Genomic DNA, 17166 nt, shown 5'->3' with positions numbered 1-17166 from the left:
ATGGCTCTATGGAGAAAATGATTGGCCGATTTTTTTGTGGAACCAGAAAACCACGCCCACTGCTATACATAATAATAATTATTGTTATTATTATTATTTTTTATTATTGACTTTCAAGTGTGAACAGTGCAATGTAAGTAGATATTTTTATATAGCACACATTATATGATGGATGATGCAGCTAGATTCAGGATGTCCCTTTTTATAAAATTGAGATTTTTTTATGTATGAAAAATTTGTCTGCAACTATTAAATGACACTTCTCAGTTAAATGTAAGCTACCCTACATAAACCGGTACACAAAACACAAAGGCAAGATTAAAGAGATGTGTTTGTATATAATATGATAAACATCATTCACTATAATATAATATTAATAATAGATTTGGATCTCCAGTGTAATCCAGCCAGGCTCTGAGCAGAGTGAATAACCACTAGCCAATCATAACGCGGCAGTCCTTCGGAGCTATGGGATCTAGAATGTGGCTTCTGTGTTGCAAGTGCGCAGGCGCAGAATGTGTAGTGCGATTCGCAAACCCGGATGTAACCAACGCCTAACCTGTCTAGAGAAAAACGGTGAGTTTTATAGTTTAAACAAACAAAAAACTGTTACAGTGTATCGTTTTGTGTTTTTCGAGACAAGTTTGTAAGGGCAGAGAGTCCATCAATATGATATATCTGTTCAACGAAGCGAACGTTTAATCATCTGTTAGACCGAGGGCTGTAAAAAGAAAAAAATACCAAGAGAGGTTAGCTAACAAGCTAACTGGAAACTTCGCTAACGCTGTTCAGTCAATGAAAGTTGTCACAACACTGACAACAGACTGTAAATATATATATTATTGTTTTATTTAAAGTATGACATGAGTTGTAACATACAGAGCCGATTAGTTTGAGAAGCAACACAAAACGACGCAAACCCGGCCCGAACTAATGTAATGTTGGAGTTGGAACTACGATGATGACCTGTTTACTGCACAAGAAGTTCGTTTTTTGGTTCAGTTCAGTCTTGTTTTATTATAATCATAGTTTATTTTAAACGAGACCAAATGCGAATGTAAAAGACTTATGTGATTAATCATTAGACATGAGTTGAAATAACGTTGACGGATATCTTATGCATCGGAAGCATTCGCCTTTTGGCTGGGGCCTGCGTGGTTCTTCTGCATTTCAGACATGTAACGTTCAACGTTGTGTCTCTAATGATGAAATCTTGTCGCCATTAATTATGTGTTTTTGCATAATGTATTCTCTATATATTGCGGCTTTCTCGATCATGACATTTGACTTGTTTAATTGTAACACAAATAATTGCGATTAAGAATTGAATTGTGTGTTTGGCATTGAACATTGAAACATAAAAAATACGTTTGCCTTTTAGGTATATATATATATTCTCTCACATTCTTAAAAAAACATAAAAAGTGAAAATAGCAAATCTGTTGCTTGTAGATGTTGCTATTAGATTTGTTTTATGTATGAACGTTTTTCAACAGATTCTGACAATTAGGAAAACTAATTGTGATTATGTAATAATTGTGACATGTTATTAAGCATCACATCCATTAGGAATTTCACTGATCAAAAAGAAACCTTGACACGCATGTTTTAATTAATATAGTAACAAATTACTTCTTCCACCTTCTTCTATGCTACTGCTTGGATATAAAATGGCCTGAATCAGTTTGATTATTTTGTTGGTAGATTCTAACCCTGCTTTATTTATATTTTTTAACGTTAAGTTAAACACAATGCGTCATTGTCTTCAACAGTAATAGCTAGCTCATTGTGATAACAATCCAGGCTAAAGGGTTGATTTGTTGTAAGTTCCCTGTAGTAATACAGCAGAAAACCCAATATTCTGTCATATTACATATTCCTAGTCAGTGTGTGTTAAATGGTAGACAAAATGGCTCCTGTCATTGTTCCTACTATCTAAGTCTGTGTTCACATTGTTGTTAATAACATAATTGTTAAAGGATACAGGATATTTCTTCTCAAAATGGTAAAAGACTAAAGGGCTTATATATGCATGATTAGAAAATTGAACATGTACAGTACATAATTATCAGATGTAAATTTACCTTCTACATCTATCTATAAATGCCACGTCTGTAATCCACATATTTAACCGTTCGCCCCACGACTTCAAATTGTGCAGTGCCCGCACTGCCCGGTGTCGAGTCCATCAGACCCACGATTGTCCAGAACCAGCAAAAAAGACTCTGCCCGGGCTAGGTACAGGGCCCAAAATCCCAAATCCAGATCACCCATAAATCTCCATTTATTGAGCTGGCCTGTTATGACATCACACTGATGTTCCGACATCACCCCTAGATCTCCATATATGGAGCTGGCCTGTTCTGACATCACAATGTTCCAAGTAGGCCAGTACGCAACGGGTACCGCTCTAATCTTCATAATGACGGGTTTTGTAAAAGGTGTAGGAACTATTTGTTTCTTAAAAAGGTTAAAAGCTTTTTAATCTGATGGTAATCATTGACAATTTGCTACAATAAGTGTTTGTTCAGTAACTCCAGCTCTTAACCAGTAAGACGCGCAAACGCCGGAAGCGAACGCAGCTCGTACATATTTGGGTTTTTGGGTTTTTTAAGATTTTTTTTTAAGTTATTATTTTTTTAAGTTTTTAACTTAGCCATAACCATATAAGGAGTCCCCAAAGCAGCTATACGTCCAAATATGGAGTGTGTTGCATCAATCACAAACAAATCACTCAGCTCCATATATGGGCACAAAGGGGGGACACACAGACAGACATGATCTGCTAGGTCTCATAGTAAGTGCTCACTGCGTTCGCAAATAAACCGAAAATTACATTTTAGGTGCTGTGAGTTGTCAATTTCAGCCGACAGCCAATCAGGAGGAGAGAGTGCTATTTTATCATCTTAAAATATATAGTTCTCCAGTTTCAAATGTGTCTGTTCATTTCTTTGTGTCAACACTTCCAATTTCACTTAATTTATTCTGTATCCTGTTAACTAGTGTTTACTGTTTAGGGATGGGAATTATAGATTACTTCATTAATTGCTATGTTTTCATAACCTTATCGATCGATTAACCGTTTTATTTTTATTATTATCTGAGAATCTTAATTTCTCTCAATGTCTAACATACATTTGCTGATGTACAGAAAGAATACAAAAGGCCTATTTATTATATTCCTTAATCAAATATTTATTTGACCATTTCAGATACAGCTTTTTCTTTTAACCAGCCCACATGTGTGTTCCTCGGCCACGCGAACAATTGCATACAGCATTACATTCACAGAAAACTGCCCAATTGACACTGAAAAACTATGTTCTTAACGGCGATTAATCAATGAACTATAACAGCCCTAATCCTGTTCTGTATCACTTCCGTCTCCTGTCCTGATCGTATAAAACTATCCTAACCTGAACATGTATTTTCTGTTTAAAAGAGCATGAGCGAGACAAGGAGTTGTTACTGAACTGAACAAACATTCTACAGCAAATTAGCAATGATTACAATCTGAATATCTTATTTTAACAAAAAGAAAAAAAGACACAGTCGAAGTCAGAAACTATTGGAATAATTAGGAAAAACTCGCACCCCTAGTAAGGACTTGGTGTTAAATTTATATGCCATTTAACAGCATTTATGTGTGTGATTAATAATGAACTGAAACCCTAGATCTTGGATTTCAAACAGAGAATGCTGTTGTCCATTGTAAGGCTAATTAGTGTAAGGAGCCACTTGGGAAGGCTAAAAGATGTCCTTGATTAGATAAGGCTCTGACAGCAGTGTAGAACTATCACTTGATTCACTTCCCCTCTGTCTGCGTCAGTGTCTGTCTCTGTCTGTTGTTCTTCCTGTCACAGTCCTGATGTTTATGTTCCGTTCTCTCCACCACAGATGCAGACTATAAAATGTGTAGTGGTAGGAGATGGTGCCGTAGGAAAGACCTGTCTACTGATTTCCTACACAACCAACAAGTTCCCATCGGAGTATGTGCCAACGGTAAGAGAACGCACGCACATGCTAACGGCCGTCATTGGAAGGTTTCTTTCTGCAGCTGATTTACTACAACTAGGATTTCAGTAAAAAAAAAATCCATTTTTAATTATGCTAGTTGATTTTAGACACCACAAAAATAAAGCAGTGTTGTAAATCACACCTGTGTGAAGTGAGTGGTGCAACTTCGCGGGGGGGAGGGGGATGTTCCAGACCCCCAGGAACGCGCCCAGGGCGGCCTGTTCCGGCGTGCCGCGCCGCGTCCGAAACAGTTGAGAAATGACAGAGTTTGTGTGTTTGTGTGTGCATTAGGTTGCGCACAGTTGGTGAAAAACAACCATGCTGTTTTTTTGCTCATACACAGACACCCAGCCACCCACCCACACACATAGCACCGTAAGCGAGTGGTTGCACCACTCAAAAATAATAATAATAAAACATTTTTTATTTTATTTTATAAACAAAAATATATAAAAATATCAAATAGGCCTATACAGTATATTTTTAATGTAGCCTAGTAGTATTAGCAAGCACAACTCGGTAAGAAATACTAATAGTGGGCAACAGTGGATTTAACATAGCTTAATATACCAACCAAAAGTTGTTGCAGTTGCAATTATTGTACTTGTATCGGCGTGTGTTATTACACAATGTGTATTTCCCATTGAATTGGGTCTGCTTGTCACGCTAAAACATGTTCCCCTAAATATTTCTGTCGGAGGCAGCACCGTTTAGTTGAGAGAGTTGCGACATCTCCGTTCACTGCTTATTCCTGGGGCTGTTTGCGTCACTGATCACTCCATTGTCGTCACTCTCTGTCTCTAAACAGCTCTAGTCTAGTGGCTGTTCTCCGCTCCCCAGTATTCTGAGCAACATGGCGGCGCACAGCGAGCTGTGTTGACAGTGTTGTTATAGACTAGTGGTTCTACAACGTTTCCTACGTGGATTTTATTTTTTATAACATAGGATGAGGTCGGATGCGGGCATGCAAATAATTTGATAATACAATTAAAGAGAAAAAAAAAGAATAAAATTACAATGCATAGAAAATTATTAGAAAGCGCAAAAAAACGACAGATAAGTCTTTAGCTTTAATTTAAAATTATTTAGTTGTGTCGTAGTTAGCCTCGGGAACCCAGGTGTTTTGGTTTCAAAAGGAAAAAAAAGCCAGAGGGAATCGCCCAGGAAATTTGGTCTAGGAGTGGGAGTGAACCTTGATTTTCCTAACCAATCGGAGTGCAGAGAACGCTCCAGATTTGGTGACGTCTGTGTTCTCCGACCGCGTTCTCCCGGGGAGGCCGGGCACATAGTTTCATGAACCAATAGAGAGCCGGCGTTGGTTTCCAGTGCTGGTTTAAATCTGCCCCTCTAGTCCTTGGCAAGGGTTCGTTGCCAAAGACATGCTCTATAAAAACTGTCCCTGATGACCTGAGGGGTCTAGAGAAGGTTCATGAGATCAAAAATATATTTTGGCCTAACCATTAAATGTTTTATAAACCAGCAGTAGTATTTTGAAATCCATCAATTCTTTGATAGACAGGAAGGGAGCCGAGACAGGGTAAAAATGCAAGAACTTGAGTGATATGCTCCCCTTTCTTTTCAAAGGAGACAAAAATAAATCAACTGCAGTCATCCGATCGCTAATCTGATCATTCGGTTAAAATGTTATGTCAATTGACTAATCAATTTATTTGATTATTATAGTTTCATCCATTTTAGATGTATTTTTATGCTTGAGAGTTAATGTAATCACTGTATCACACATGACATACATTTTCTCAGAATTTTGTGGTTTAAGTGTTTTATTTTGTGTCCAAAGGTTTTTGATAACTATGCTGTGACTGTTATGATTGGGGGTGAGCCCTATACTCTTGGCCTGTTTGACACCGCAGGTAAACTCTACTTTCTCTCCATTCTTTCCCAATTTGTTCATTTGTCTGTTTTAATCTGTTAATCCATTTATTTAATGTCTATCCGTCCATAATCTTACTGATTGTCCACTCAGGTCAGGAGGATTATGATAGGCTGCGTCCTCTCAGCTACCCACAGACAGATGTGTTTCTAGTCTGTTTCTCCGTCGTCTCACCTTCATCTTTTGAAAACGTCAGAGAGAAGGTCAGTATCTCTTCTCAATTTAATAGTTCACCCAAAAAACGAATTATTTTTTCTATCGATTACTCACCCCATGGAGACTTGAATTCATGGATATTTCTTTTGTTTTTGGCATTCCTAAGCCAATAATTTGATGACCAACAGTGGTTCGTAATTGTACGATGATGTTGCATGAAAATAGCAGTTCTACAAGCTCACATTGCGTTGCAGATGGACACATTGTCAGCTTGTGGATCTGCTATGCTAATGTATTTTTCATTTTCACTATAATCGCATGCCCAAAATAGGGACACTAGCCCATTCTGACCTGAGATCAGATTCATACGAGGTTTCCACTGGACAACACACTGGTCTGATGAACCCATTCTGACCTGAGATCAGATTCTAAAAATGTCAGTCGTTCTTCGATTTTTCAAAAAATAGCAGACCTACAAGCTCGTAGCGCGCCACCAAAATGGGTGCCCGGTCAGAATGGGCTAGGTTGAAAGTGGTTAACTGTGTCTTTTTCTACTTTTCCAGTGGGTTCCTGAGATCTCTCACCACTGCCCACGCACCCCCTTCCTGTTGGTGGGCACACAGGTGGACCTGAGAGATGACAGCAACACGGTGGAGAAGCTGGCCAAGAACAAACAGCGCCCCCTGTCCCCTGAGAGTGGAGATAAGCTGGCTCGTGACCTCAGGGCTGTCAAATATGTCGAGTGCTCTGCCCTCACACAGGTTTGGGACCAATTTCTTATCATTTGGCCTCTATTCAGACGTGGGAAGTTGACCACGTGTAGACAGACACACCTGGGATATTAGCCTGTATAACCACAGTCGACTACTACTGCTGACGACTAGCAAGCGGCACCAGTGGAAGTGCTTTTCTCAGGTGCACTTAGTAGAGGAAGGCTCAGGGTGTTGTCCACTTTCCCCACCCAGACTTTCCCACCTGGCCCAGTGACCTTCAGTGTACACTGGTGTCTGGTGTGGCCTGAGGCCTTATGTAAAATTACAGGTTGCACCTGATTTAAATAAGACTGTGACATGCTGTGTTCTGTTTCCCCTCACACCTTTCCTCATTCCTGTTTATCTCTATCTCAGAGAGGACTGAAGAACGTGTTTGATGAGGCTATCCTGGCAGCCCTGGAACCCCCAGAGACCAAAACGAAGAAAATTCGCTGTGTTCTGCTATAGATCATGAGAGGACACCAGTGGAGGCGAAGACGAGTAAGAAATGGGTGGGATGAATTAAAATCATGAGAGAGACGGATCAGTGGCCATCATAAGAAAGGACAAAAAACAACGGAGCAAGTTAGACAAAATGGCACCACGACTCACTCAAATACCTTGTATGCTGACTGTGCCTTAGGGTGAGAGGAAGTAGAACGTGGTTTCCCCTCATGCAGTAAATCTGCAGGATGAGAAACATAACATTCACTCCTTTCTTTCCCTTTCTCTTAAAGCTTTTAGAAATGGCAGTGTTTTGCAGTGTTTTCCCTACAGAAACTTGGGTGGGCGGGCCCCCCTGCCTGTCACCATTTCTCCTCCCCTTTTGTTGGCCAATCTGGGCTTCCCTACAAATTGGGGAAGAACCGATTACTTACCACTCAACATTAAGTTTCTACTCTAGTGGACAACGGTCATTAGACTCTTAAAAGCAACTTAATGTTAAGTAGTACTGAATTTCATTCTTCTTTTTGCCACTTTTGAGTTGGATGAAGACAGCACGCAAGTTTATTTTCACTCCATGTTAGCTAGCCTAGGGCAGGTAGCGGTTACTCTCTTCCAACTCCCAGTGAATTATGGGAAAACCAAGTGCATTGTCACCAGTTTGCCTTTCGCAGGTAACTTGTTGAACTGAATTTATATTTTATTCTTTTTTTTGTGTACGTTGTATTAATTCTATGACTTGTTATCTTTGGGAAATGTTTAGCAGTTATTCATTTTGAAACTTGAGTTTTTATTTTATCTTCTGTTCTTTTTTTTATTGCTAGGCTACCAATTTTGAGTGATTAATAACAAATTAAGCTGTAATATTTTGGATAGATCTTCATCTGCTTAGAAATGATGAGATGATAACCTTTTGCTAGAAAATTTCGGGGTGTTTGTAATCACAGGATGTTTGTAATAAAATGGTTTAACTGACATAAAACAGATATACTTTTTGTAATTACTATATAATGCACTGCATGGCATACCATGAATAAAATAAAAACTTTGCAGCACGGCACTCCATTTAAACAAATTGCTGTCACCCAGAAAAATATTTAAACTATGTATGTCAATGAATGGCAACATCTTGGGCATGCCCAGAAGAAGTCATAAAATACTTATCTGGGTGTTTGGATGAACAAACTAAATTTGAATTTTGTTTTCTGAAACGTTTCTAAAAGTAGTGGGTGCACAATGACAAAAGCGACACACGCAACACAAGACAGACACTGAAATAAGTCAAAATCATTGCTGTTTCTAATGGAGTCAGAAGTGGAGGAAAGACTCATAATGCCAGATATACAAATAAATAAGCCAGAACAAAGGCAAAAAGACATAAATACAGTAAATGTACAAAATTGCTAAACTATGATGCTGAACACAAACCAGACAGGCATTAAAAATAAGCTAGAATTATTCTGTTAGTCCTGGTTAATTTCAGCTTTATAAGCTTTGTCAGTTCAGGTGAGATCAACAGTAATAGTATACTGTATACTATGTGTGTTCATGCACTTGTCTGCCTGCTTGTGCATATATTTTAACTTGCATATTATGTCAAAGTAAGGGAAGACTTTGTAGAGAAAAGGCCTTGTGCACACCTACAAGAACAGGTGCGTATAGGAGCCGGCAACCAAATGCGAATCATAAGAAGAAAAGGGTCCCACACACTGTCTTCACTTCTAGAGCAGTAGTTTTATTCAGATTCATCAGGTATCCTGAGGTACCTGATGAAGGGCGTTTAGACCGAAACATCAGATTCATCAGGTATCCTGAGATACCTGATGAAGGGCGTTTAGACCGAAACATCAGATTCATCAGGTATCCTGAGGTACCTGATGAAGGGCGTTTAGACAGAAACATCATCTGAATAAACCTGCTGCTCTATAAGTGAAGACAGTGTGTGGGACCCTTTTATTCCCAATGGAAGGGAAGACAACATAATGTATACACATACATTTCTTACTGCGTATACCGTCCTATTTTGTTCTTGCCCTAAATGTACTTGTCAGGTTAACAATGAAATTCTATTTAAAAGCCCTCAGATAAATGTTGCAACTTAAAGAAAAATAGCTTTGGAATTGGGACTGCTCTTGAGCTAGCCCTGAAACATGACCGTGTCATGATGTGAAGTTGTGAACCAACCATGGCTACTCTTGAACCGAGGGCTGAAGACCCTAATATGTGATTTGAATAACAAGATTCCGGTAATGCTGGTCTTGTGTACAGTATGGTTGCACACTAAACTGCTTTTTGTAGAGTCATTTGCCAAAAATTAAGTTGTGGGGGTGCCTGGTGGCTCAGCCAGTTTATGCACTGACCATGTGTATACCTACGCCTTGTGGGTTGCGAAGACCTGAGTCTGAATCCAACTCCAGTCATGCCTTGCATGTTTCCCCACTCTCTAGGTTTCCTGTCTCTACACTCCTATTTAAACAAAGCATAAAAAAGGGAAAAAAAACAAGTTGTAGGTCTACTCAAGAGGAAAATAGTCTTTTATCATATTCAAACTTGAACGAGATTAATTATTAGCACTTCCCACTCATCATTATTTTACCTTATGCGAAATAAGCTGTCTTCACTTAATATTGCAATGTTTTTTTATTTATTTTTTAAAATCAATATTGTGCAACTGTAGTCTGGTGTTCAGGAGTGTCTGTGTGGGGGGTCTTTCTGCTGCGGGATACAGAGTTTGTTCAGGATTTTAGGGCATCATTGTCCCCTCCCCCTTACACTCGACAGGTGTGGATAGTGACTGTGTTCTTGCACTGCTGGCATCGGACTGAGCAGCACCAGGAGAACTTGCAGGAGCAACGCTGAACCACCTCAGCCCGGCCTGCTTTGTAGCCCGGCCCGCAACATACCAGCTCACAGCCGTCTGGTGCCAGCCGAGAGGTACCTGGGATGGAAGAGACAAACCGAGGAAGAGATCATCTTTAAATTGATCGTATCTCTAGTTCGTTTTCGAGGATTATGGTTTGAAAAAGTTAAATGTTTCCATTCTGTCTTGATTTATCTATCTTGTGATGATTTTGATTAAGTCACTTATTCCGGATAGCTATTATGTTATATCTTGTGATTATCTTGAATTAGACCTGTGACCTTGACCATAATCCTACTGAATCAGATATTAAAATGTTTAAAATAATGTGCCAATCCTGCAGAGATACCACAGGCTTGGTACCTGACTGTGCAGATTCCTGATCTAAATGAATGGACTCCAATTCACACACACAGTATGTAGCTGGGGTAGAATTAGTTGTAAACATAGCGGGTGGCGGTGGCTCAGGGGTAGAGTGGCCGGATGGTAACCGCAAGGTTGCCACTTGCCAGTTCGAACCTGGGCTCCCCCAGAGTTAGTGTCGAAGTGTCCTTGAGCAAGACACTGAACCCCTAATTGCTCCTGATGTGCTGGTTGGTGCCTTGCATGGTTTCCCGGTGTATGAATGTGTGTGTGAATGGGGGAATGTAATGCACAATCTATGTAAAGCGCCTTGGTCCCTTGGATAAAGGCGCTATATAAATGCACCATTTACCATTTAAACATACAAATACAGAGTGGCTCTCACCATTACAGCGTCTGCCAGCGGTTCCAGGGATACCATTGTCAGGGTCAAGGCGACAGAAGTCTGGGGAACTAGAGAGATACACCAGGTCTCTGGCGGCGGGGGGCTTGACCTGGGCGTCACGGGGAAGGAGGGCTGTCCTGGAGCCTATTCGAGTCAGACGCACCTGGGGAGGTGCATGGTTGGGCAAAGAGGTCAGTCTTCAACAACACAGCTGCTCTGCAATCATATATATCGCAGTTGAATTTATACGATTAATAATTGCGTAATATTGGGGTTTTCATTTAATTTACAATGCATGCTGCCTATGGTCCACACAAATCAATGAAGGGCCCACTTCATGAGTTGTGATTAATCAGTGATCACAAATACAAGGCAATCTAGAGATGCATTTACAGCACCCTCTGGTGGAAATATCTGCAGACAGCATGACCGGCATAAAATTTAGACGGCATCATTGCAATAGTAAGCACTCAGTTTGCATCCTTTAGCTCAATTATTGACATAGTTCGATCAAAGCAGTTATTGTGCATGTCTAGTTTGAGTGATCTTCCAAAGCTTTAGATCAGGCGCCACTTCACGGATAAGCCAGAAATGTTGACAGGGGTATACGGCCAGGCCTTGCCAGCATCAGCATCAGAGGAACCATCCCATGTCAGCTCATAGTTTTGATCCCCACAGCAGTTAGAATGGCCATCAACAGTTTTAATGTGTCCATTCTCAAGGTAACAACACAAAGACACTCACACCGTCGGGCAACAAAGTGTACATCAAGCTTTAAACGTGAGGAGTCAAAGAGGTGAGCCGTGTCTGATACCTCCGTGGCTCCATCAAAGCGTTCCTTGAGCACAGCGCCGACACGCCTGAATGGAGGCATGACCTTCCAACAGGTCCTCAGCTCACAGGAGCCAGACACACCGTGACACTTACACTCCACTTGCATGTTATGGAGGATGGCCTGCAGGGGATGGAGAGATGGAAGGAGTAATGGGACAATTAACACTGTTCAGTAATTCTCTTAATGTGTTCAATTAAGACACAGAAGTCATGAATATGTATATGTTGCATATTTTCATATATATATACAATTTTTATTTTATTTTATTTTATTTTATTTTATTTTATTTTATTTTATTTTATTTTATTTTATTTTATTTTATTTTATTTTATTTTATTTTATTTTATTTTATTTTATTTTATTTTATTTTATTTTATTTTATCTATGGCATATTCTATGCACTTTCATGTTACATTGTCTTATTGTATCTTAACATTGAACTAACCTTTCGGCCAGCTTCGTTGTTATGAATATTCATGAGCGGTCGCCCCGCTGACAGCCCCTTGGCCCGCTCTTGTTCGTCAACAAATGTTTGGGAGAAAGCCACGCCATAGGACAGGTTGTCACTGCATCCTGACCACTGGAAACCTGGAAGGAAATTAAACTGATGAAGAACAGTTTGAGAACTGAAAACGTTGTTGTGGAAAGGCATTTGTGAGGGGCGCTAGCCCTTGTGTGTCTGTGTGTACCTGCTGTAACCACATTTGCGATGATTTGGTTGGCTGAGCACGGAATGTGAGATGATAAGAGTGCCCCACACTTCACATGGGTGATTTTCTTTTTTTACTGCCCTTTAAGCAGTAAATGTAACACGTTTTCCTCAGTTTCACTACTCATATAGTCCTGGTCTTCGGCTATGCAGGGCAGTTGTGTGACTACAAAAGGTATAATAAAATGTGAGACATCTTTACCTTCAGGGCTGACTCCCCGGACCTTCCTGTCACAGCCGCATCTCTCTAGCTCCCCCCGGCTACATCCTCGAGTCACAGCCACCGCCACGGCTGCTGAGGAAAGAGCGTGCACAAAGGCAGCCTCACGTGTGCCTTGTTTGGTACAGTTCAGTTTAGTCGCACAGACAAATAACAGAAATCTTAAATGCATGAGTTGAGCAATTTCTTGCAGGTGAGGCCAAAAACACATATTTAAAATACATTTTAAATATCTACTTTTATCAAGCATGTATGCCTGGTTGGCATAATTAAGGCTGTTCCTTCTTTTTAAACTTTGAGTGTCCGGATCTACCATTTTTTATCTGATGTCTTATCCTCTCCAGGAGAACCTTTTACTATTTTAACTTTTAACTACCGGTACTGACTTGTGCGTCTCCGGTGAGCACCTAGTGGTCTCTTTCTCTCTAAGGGCACTGTATGGCTTTGACTCCCTTGCAGTCAGTCCAAAGGGGTCTCTTTGATTTTGTTAAGTTAATACTACTCCACGATCCTACGTAGTACCTTGATTCATGACTCTCCCAAAGACATTGATTCCACGTGAGGTGGTGGAGCAGTTCCAACGACGGTTGCGGAACTGATGCTGGCACTTAACAATAACGAGCAGAGACACAGAAAACAGAAACTTGAAAGGGAGCTCTAATATGAGCATCCTTTTACAGAGAAACAAGCATTTCACCGAAGAATACATCATATTTATTATGCACATAATCTCCCTTATAATATTATAAACCATTTATGTTTTACACGAATTCACATAATTTTAGTGTGAATGAGTTCCAAATGGCCCTCATAAGCTTATAGCTGGGGGATGCGATTGATAACATTGTTTTAAATTTACTTAACCACTTGCTTAGATGTTTAGGAATTCAAAACTTTTATTTATTTATTATTTATTGCTGATGAAGAGACTAGAATATGGACACGCTGGCTATGACAATGATGATAATTGTGATGTTGATAGTAGTGATTTTAGTGTTGCTGCTGCTTATGAAAAGGACGATGATGATATCAATACAGATGAATCCAGGTTATGAACCCTGAGCTTTTTTCGCACTCAGGGGGGGCCCTCTTCTCGTACCTCATCTATGACCATCTCGGCTGCTTTGCGCACGGACTCCATGACCTCCCCCCGCGCCCTGCACACCCCCACCTGCCCTGGCGACAGGCCCCTCAGACGCGCACAGGGGGCAGCGCCGGACACGGGCCTTGAGCGAGGCAGCCTCGCCAGGGAGCTATAGGACAGAACATGGGGTGGGTTGTAAGTCAAGACACATTCATCATTTCACACAGGAACTGATGTAGCTGCACCATGTGCCTTTGTTCAACCCCTGTTTAGGGGGAGTGTTATTGAGAAGTATAAGGGAGATCGGAGGATACCAAAGGGACGCAGCCAGGGATGCTGGGAAAAAAGTGCAGGGAGGGCAAGTAAAGGAGACAGAAAGAGGATAGAGCAATGAATGGAAGAAAAGGGTGAGAAAGGGACGAGGAGGTAACGATGGGGAGAGTTTTTAGAGCACGAGGAAACAAGGTGAAAGACGGTCAGACAAAGGAGACAGGGAAGGCCCGGCAGAGAGACGAGAGCGAGAGAGAAAAAGAGAAAAGGTCACCGAGCAGAGAGACAAAGAGAGAGAAAAAGGGGGAGCGACAGAAAAAGATTTAGAGACACGTCGCCATCTTTTAAAAGTTATAGCATGACAAACAAAACTCCCCCTTTTCTCCTCCGTCCCTGCACGCCAGACTTACAGCCAGTTGGTTGCCATGGTGGGGTGGGTTGCCCATAGCAACAGCAGGAGGAGTGGTGCCGTGAGATTGACAGCGGAGACAGTTGGCATCAGACTGTCGGTCTGTCCGTCTCCGTGCGTCAGGCTGCTGGGTCCTTGGACTACAGGCTGCCCGGTCCCAAGGGTGTGTTGCGTCTGTTCGTCCGTATGTCTGTACGTACGCTCTAGAATAGTTAGTCTAAGGCTCTGGACCAGAAGTTGGGGATGATCCCCGCATATCTCCTAGGTCCTATGAGAAAGATAGGAGGAGGAGACACAGATTAAGTCATTGTTGGAAAAAGTTGATCCCACACATCCCAACAGGCATATTTAATTTACACTATAGCTGTCAGCACAGTTAATACACATAAGACGTAGTAAATTCAAAAATAAATGGACTGTGTTATAAACAGCAGCAGTGTTGCGAGAGTTGACATTTTAGTAACAGAATAAACTGACCTGTAGAGTAAAGTTTATTCATGACTTCAATTCATGTGTATTTTTTCCCCCCAAAGCCACAAATAACAAAGCCTCTTACCCGTCTTGTGTCCTGTGATATCCAATTGCTGTGCTCTTCAAAAAGATGCAGTTCAGACCGTAATTTAATCCAAATTCTCAGTGAACTGTGTCAATGTCGTTTGTCAATTTCCTCTTTTGTGCTATCTCCAAAAGCATGCTTAGAAGAGAGTCTCATAAACTCACGGCAAAGGTTATCCTTTAAAGACCCCTGAAAATGAAATCCACACATCCAACGTATTTTTCTCTTTCCTAAATTACTTTTGGTTCAAACCATCAAAACGGCTCCAAAGTAGAACTAATGTCATTACGCTGGGGAAGGCATTATGCCTCTTTGTTACTGGCCGCTTGGTTCCCTCTCCCAGCAAAACGGATGTGTCCAGTTCGTAAAAGAAAGAAAGAAGCACTGAGAACAGTGAGATGGGTGTAATGGGTTATAAAGGAGGTAGAGGGAGCGAGGGAGGGGGGGCAGAGAGAGCAGGAACAGGAGTGATGTGAGGATGATGGAGGGAGCGGAAGGGAGGGGACGGTGAACATTGTGAAGGGTAATAGTTACACTGCAGTACACTGACACTGAGAAATGATGGCATGCTCTTCATTAGGCATGTTTAGCACACAACACACAATATGTGATCCGGGCCAGAGATCGAGAGATGGCGTCAGGCACAATTCTGCTGAATTGTTATGCTGTGCAACAACTCTGTGTGTGTGTGTGTGTGTGTGTGTGTGTGTGTGTGTGTGTGTGTGTGTGTGTGTGTGTGTGTGTGTGTGTGTGTGTGTGTGTGTGTGTGTGTGTGTGTGTGTGTGTGCGTGTGCGTGTGCATGTGTGTGTGACTGCGTGTGTGTGTGTTTGTGTACGCATGCACTTGTGTGTGCGTGTGTGTGTGTGTGTGTGTGTGTGTGTGTGTGTGTGTGTGTGTGTGTGTGTGTGTGTGTGAGTGTGTGTGCACGTGCATGTGTGTGCGACTGCGTGTGCGTGTGTGTATTGTTGCATACAATTCACTTACAACAATTGTGACACAGCGCATTTCCACCTATATAAGTGTATATGCATGTGAGAAAGTACCTTACCTCATGTTTAATTTTCCCAAACTTTGTTGCTCATTTTACGAGTTCCCCCTCCCCCTCTCTCTTCCCCCAGCATTTGCCCTCTCGTTCTCCCTTTCTCCCACTCCCTATATTGTCTTAGAAGAAGGGGTGACATTTAGACAAGCAGGAGAAAACACACCACTGACAAATATTGGAACGGAGGCAAATAAATCAGCAGATTGGAGAGACTGAGGGAAGAAGGAGAGAGAGAGAGAGAGAGAGAGAGAGAGAGAGAGAGAGAGAGAGAGAGAGAGAGAGAGAGAGAGAGAGAGAGAGAGAGAGAGAGAGAGATGGGTGTAGAAAGGGACACGGGTGTTAAACTGGGGTTAGGGAGGAGCATTTAAGGGGCAACAGGGGCACCGTCTGTCAGAGATGTGCATTTGAGAAAAATATGAGGCGTTTTCTTACGAAAATGGTCTTGAGAATGATGGATAGATTTGTCCGCAAGGAGAAACATATTCTCCACAGGTGCATACATACCACAAACACACATGAGACATAAAGAATTTGTCTCAAAATACACTTACATACTTAATTCAAGGGTCACACAACAGAGGCACTGTCATAGATTGACACTGCACAAACAAAGAGTATATTTTGTAACTTTGAGAGGATGTTACTTATTAAAGCCCAAATGACTGTCAGAGCTCTTGTTAAAATGGGCTTCTGCTCATGGGCAGTGTACAGGTACATATCTGCAGAAGACCTGCATGGCTGTAGCCTGTAGGGTGTAGGCAGACTCACTCATACCTATAGCCAGAAGGAAGGAGGAGGTATGCTTGAGAAGCTATAAAAATGCAATTCATTAAGCGTGATTGAAACTGATAATTACAATGAAGTTTTGGTTTCTTGTTGTGGAAGGAAGGGCACAGCTGAAAGGGCAAAGATAGAGGAGAAACACGCGAGACAAGACGGGGAACAGGTTGACACCCGGGTGGGCCCCGAAATGAATAAATACATTTTTATAAAGTAAAGTTTTTGCCGCAAATACATTTTACCGAATGAAAATATGAACTAAACTGAACTTGTAACATGTAAATTGTAAATCCTCACTCTTGGTCCGTTTCTATTTCTGCAGCCCTTGGTGATGCAACATTTCAGAGGCTCCATAAGACTTCCAAGAATAGAATTTATACTACAAAGAAGAC

At 41.3% G+C, this 17166-nt stretch overlaps 2 protein-coding genes across 2 annotated transcripts; one reads left to right on the top strand and one right to left on the bottom strand.

Annotated features, from left to right (window-relative positions):
- Positions 1 to 509: 509 nt before the first annotated feature.
- cdc42l (cell division cycle 42, like) lies at positions 510 to 8308 on the top strand. Its single transcript, XM_080768633.1, has 6 exons — positions 510 to 576; positions 3898 to 4002; positions 5816 to 5888; positions 6002 to 6111; positions 6628 to 6825; positions 7192 to 8308. The coding sequence occupies exons 2-6, from the start codon at positions 3898 to 3900 to the stop codon at positions 7282 to 7284; spliced, it is 579 nt and encodes a 192-aa protein (XP_080624759.1). The 5' UTR covers positions 510 to 576; the 3' UTR covers positions 7285 to 8308.
- Positions 8309 to 10028: 1720 nt separating this feature from the next.
- On the bottom strand, positions 10029 to 14485 carry wnt4b (wingless-type MMTV integration site family, member 4b; the record flags this gene model as incomplete). Its single annotated transcript, XM_080767865.1, has 8 exons — positions 10029 to 10198; positions 10869 to 11031; positions 11683 to 11823; positions 12149 to 12291; positions 12615 to 12746; positions 13155 to 13239; positions 13732 to 13885; positions 14397 to 14485. The coding sequence occupies 8 exons, from the start codon at positions 14483 to 14485 to the stop codon at positions 10029 to 10031; spliced, it is 1077 nt and encodes a 358-aa protein (XP_080623991.1).
- Positions 14486 to 17166: the final 2681 nt, after the last annotated feature.

The sequence above is a fragment of the Protomyctophum bolini genome (genome assembly GCF_963924005.1).
Source record: "Protomyctophum bolini genome assembly, chromosome: 7".
Lineage (NCBI taxonomy): Eukaryota > Metazoa > Chordata > Actinopteri > Myctophiformes > Myctophidae > Protomyctophum > Protomyctophum bolini.
Note: the sequence above shows the minus strand (reverse complement) of the source record. Positions and strands in the feature narration are given on the sequence as shown.

What these genes read in the sequence shown, in the direction of transcription:
- cdc42l (XM_080768633.1), top strand. Translation starts at nt 3,898, where the DNA reads ATGCAGACTATAAAATGTGTAGTGGTAGGAGATGGTGCCGTAGGAAAG. An exon ending in TTGAAAACGTCAGAGAGAAG is followed by an intron (nt 6,112 to 6,627) that starts GTCAGTATCTCT and finishes CTACTTTTCCAG; the next exon opens with TGGGTTCCTGAGATCTCTCA. An exon ending in AGTGCTCTGCCCTCACACAG is followed by an intron (nt 6,826 to 7,191) that starts GTTTGGGACCAA and finishes TCTCTATCTCAG; the next exon opens with AGAGGACTGAAGAACGTGTT.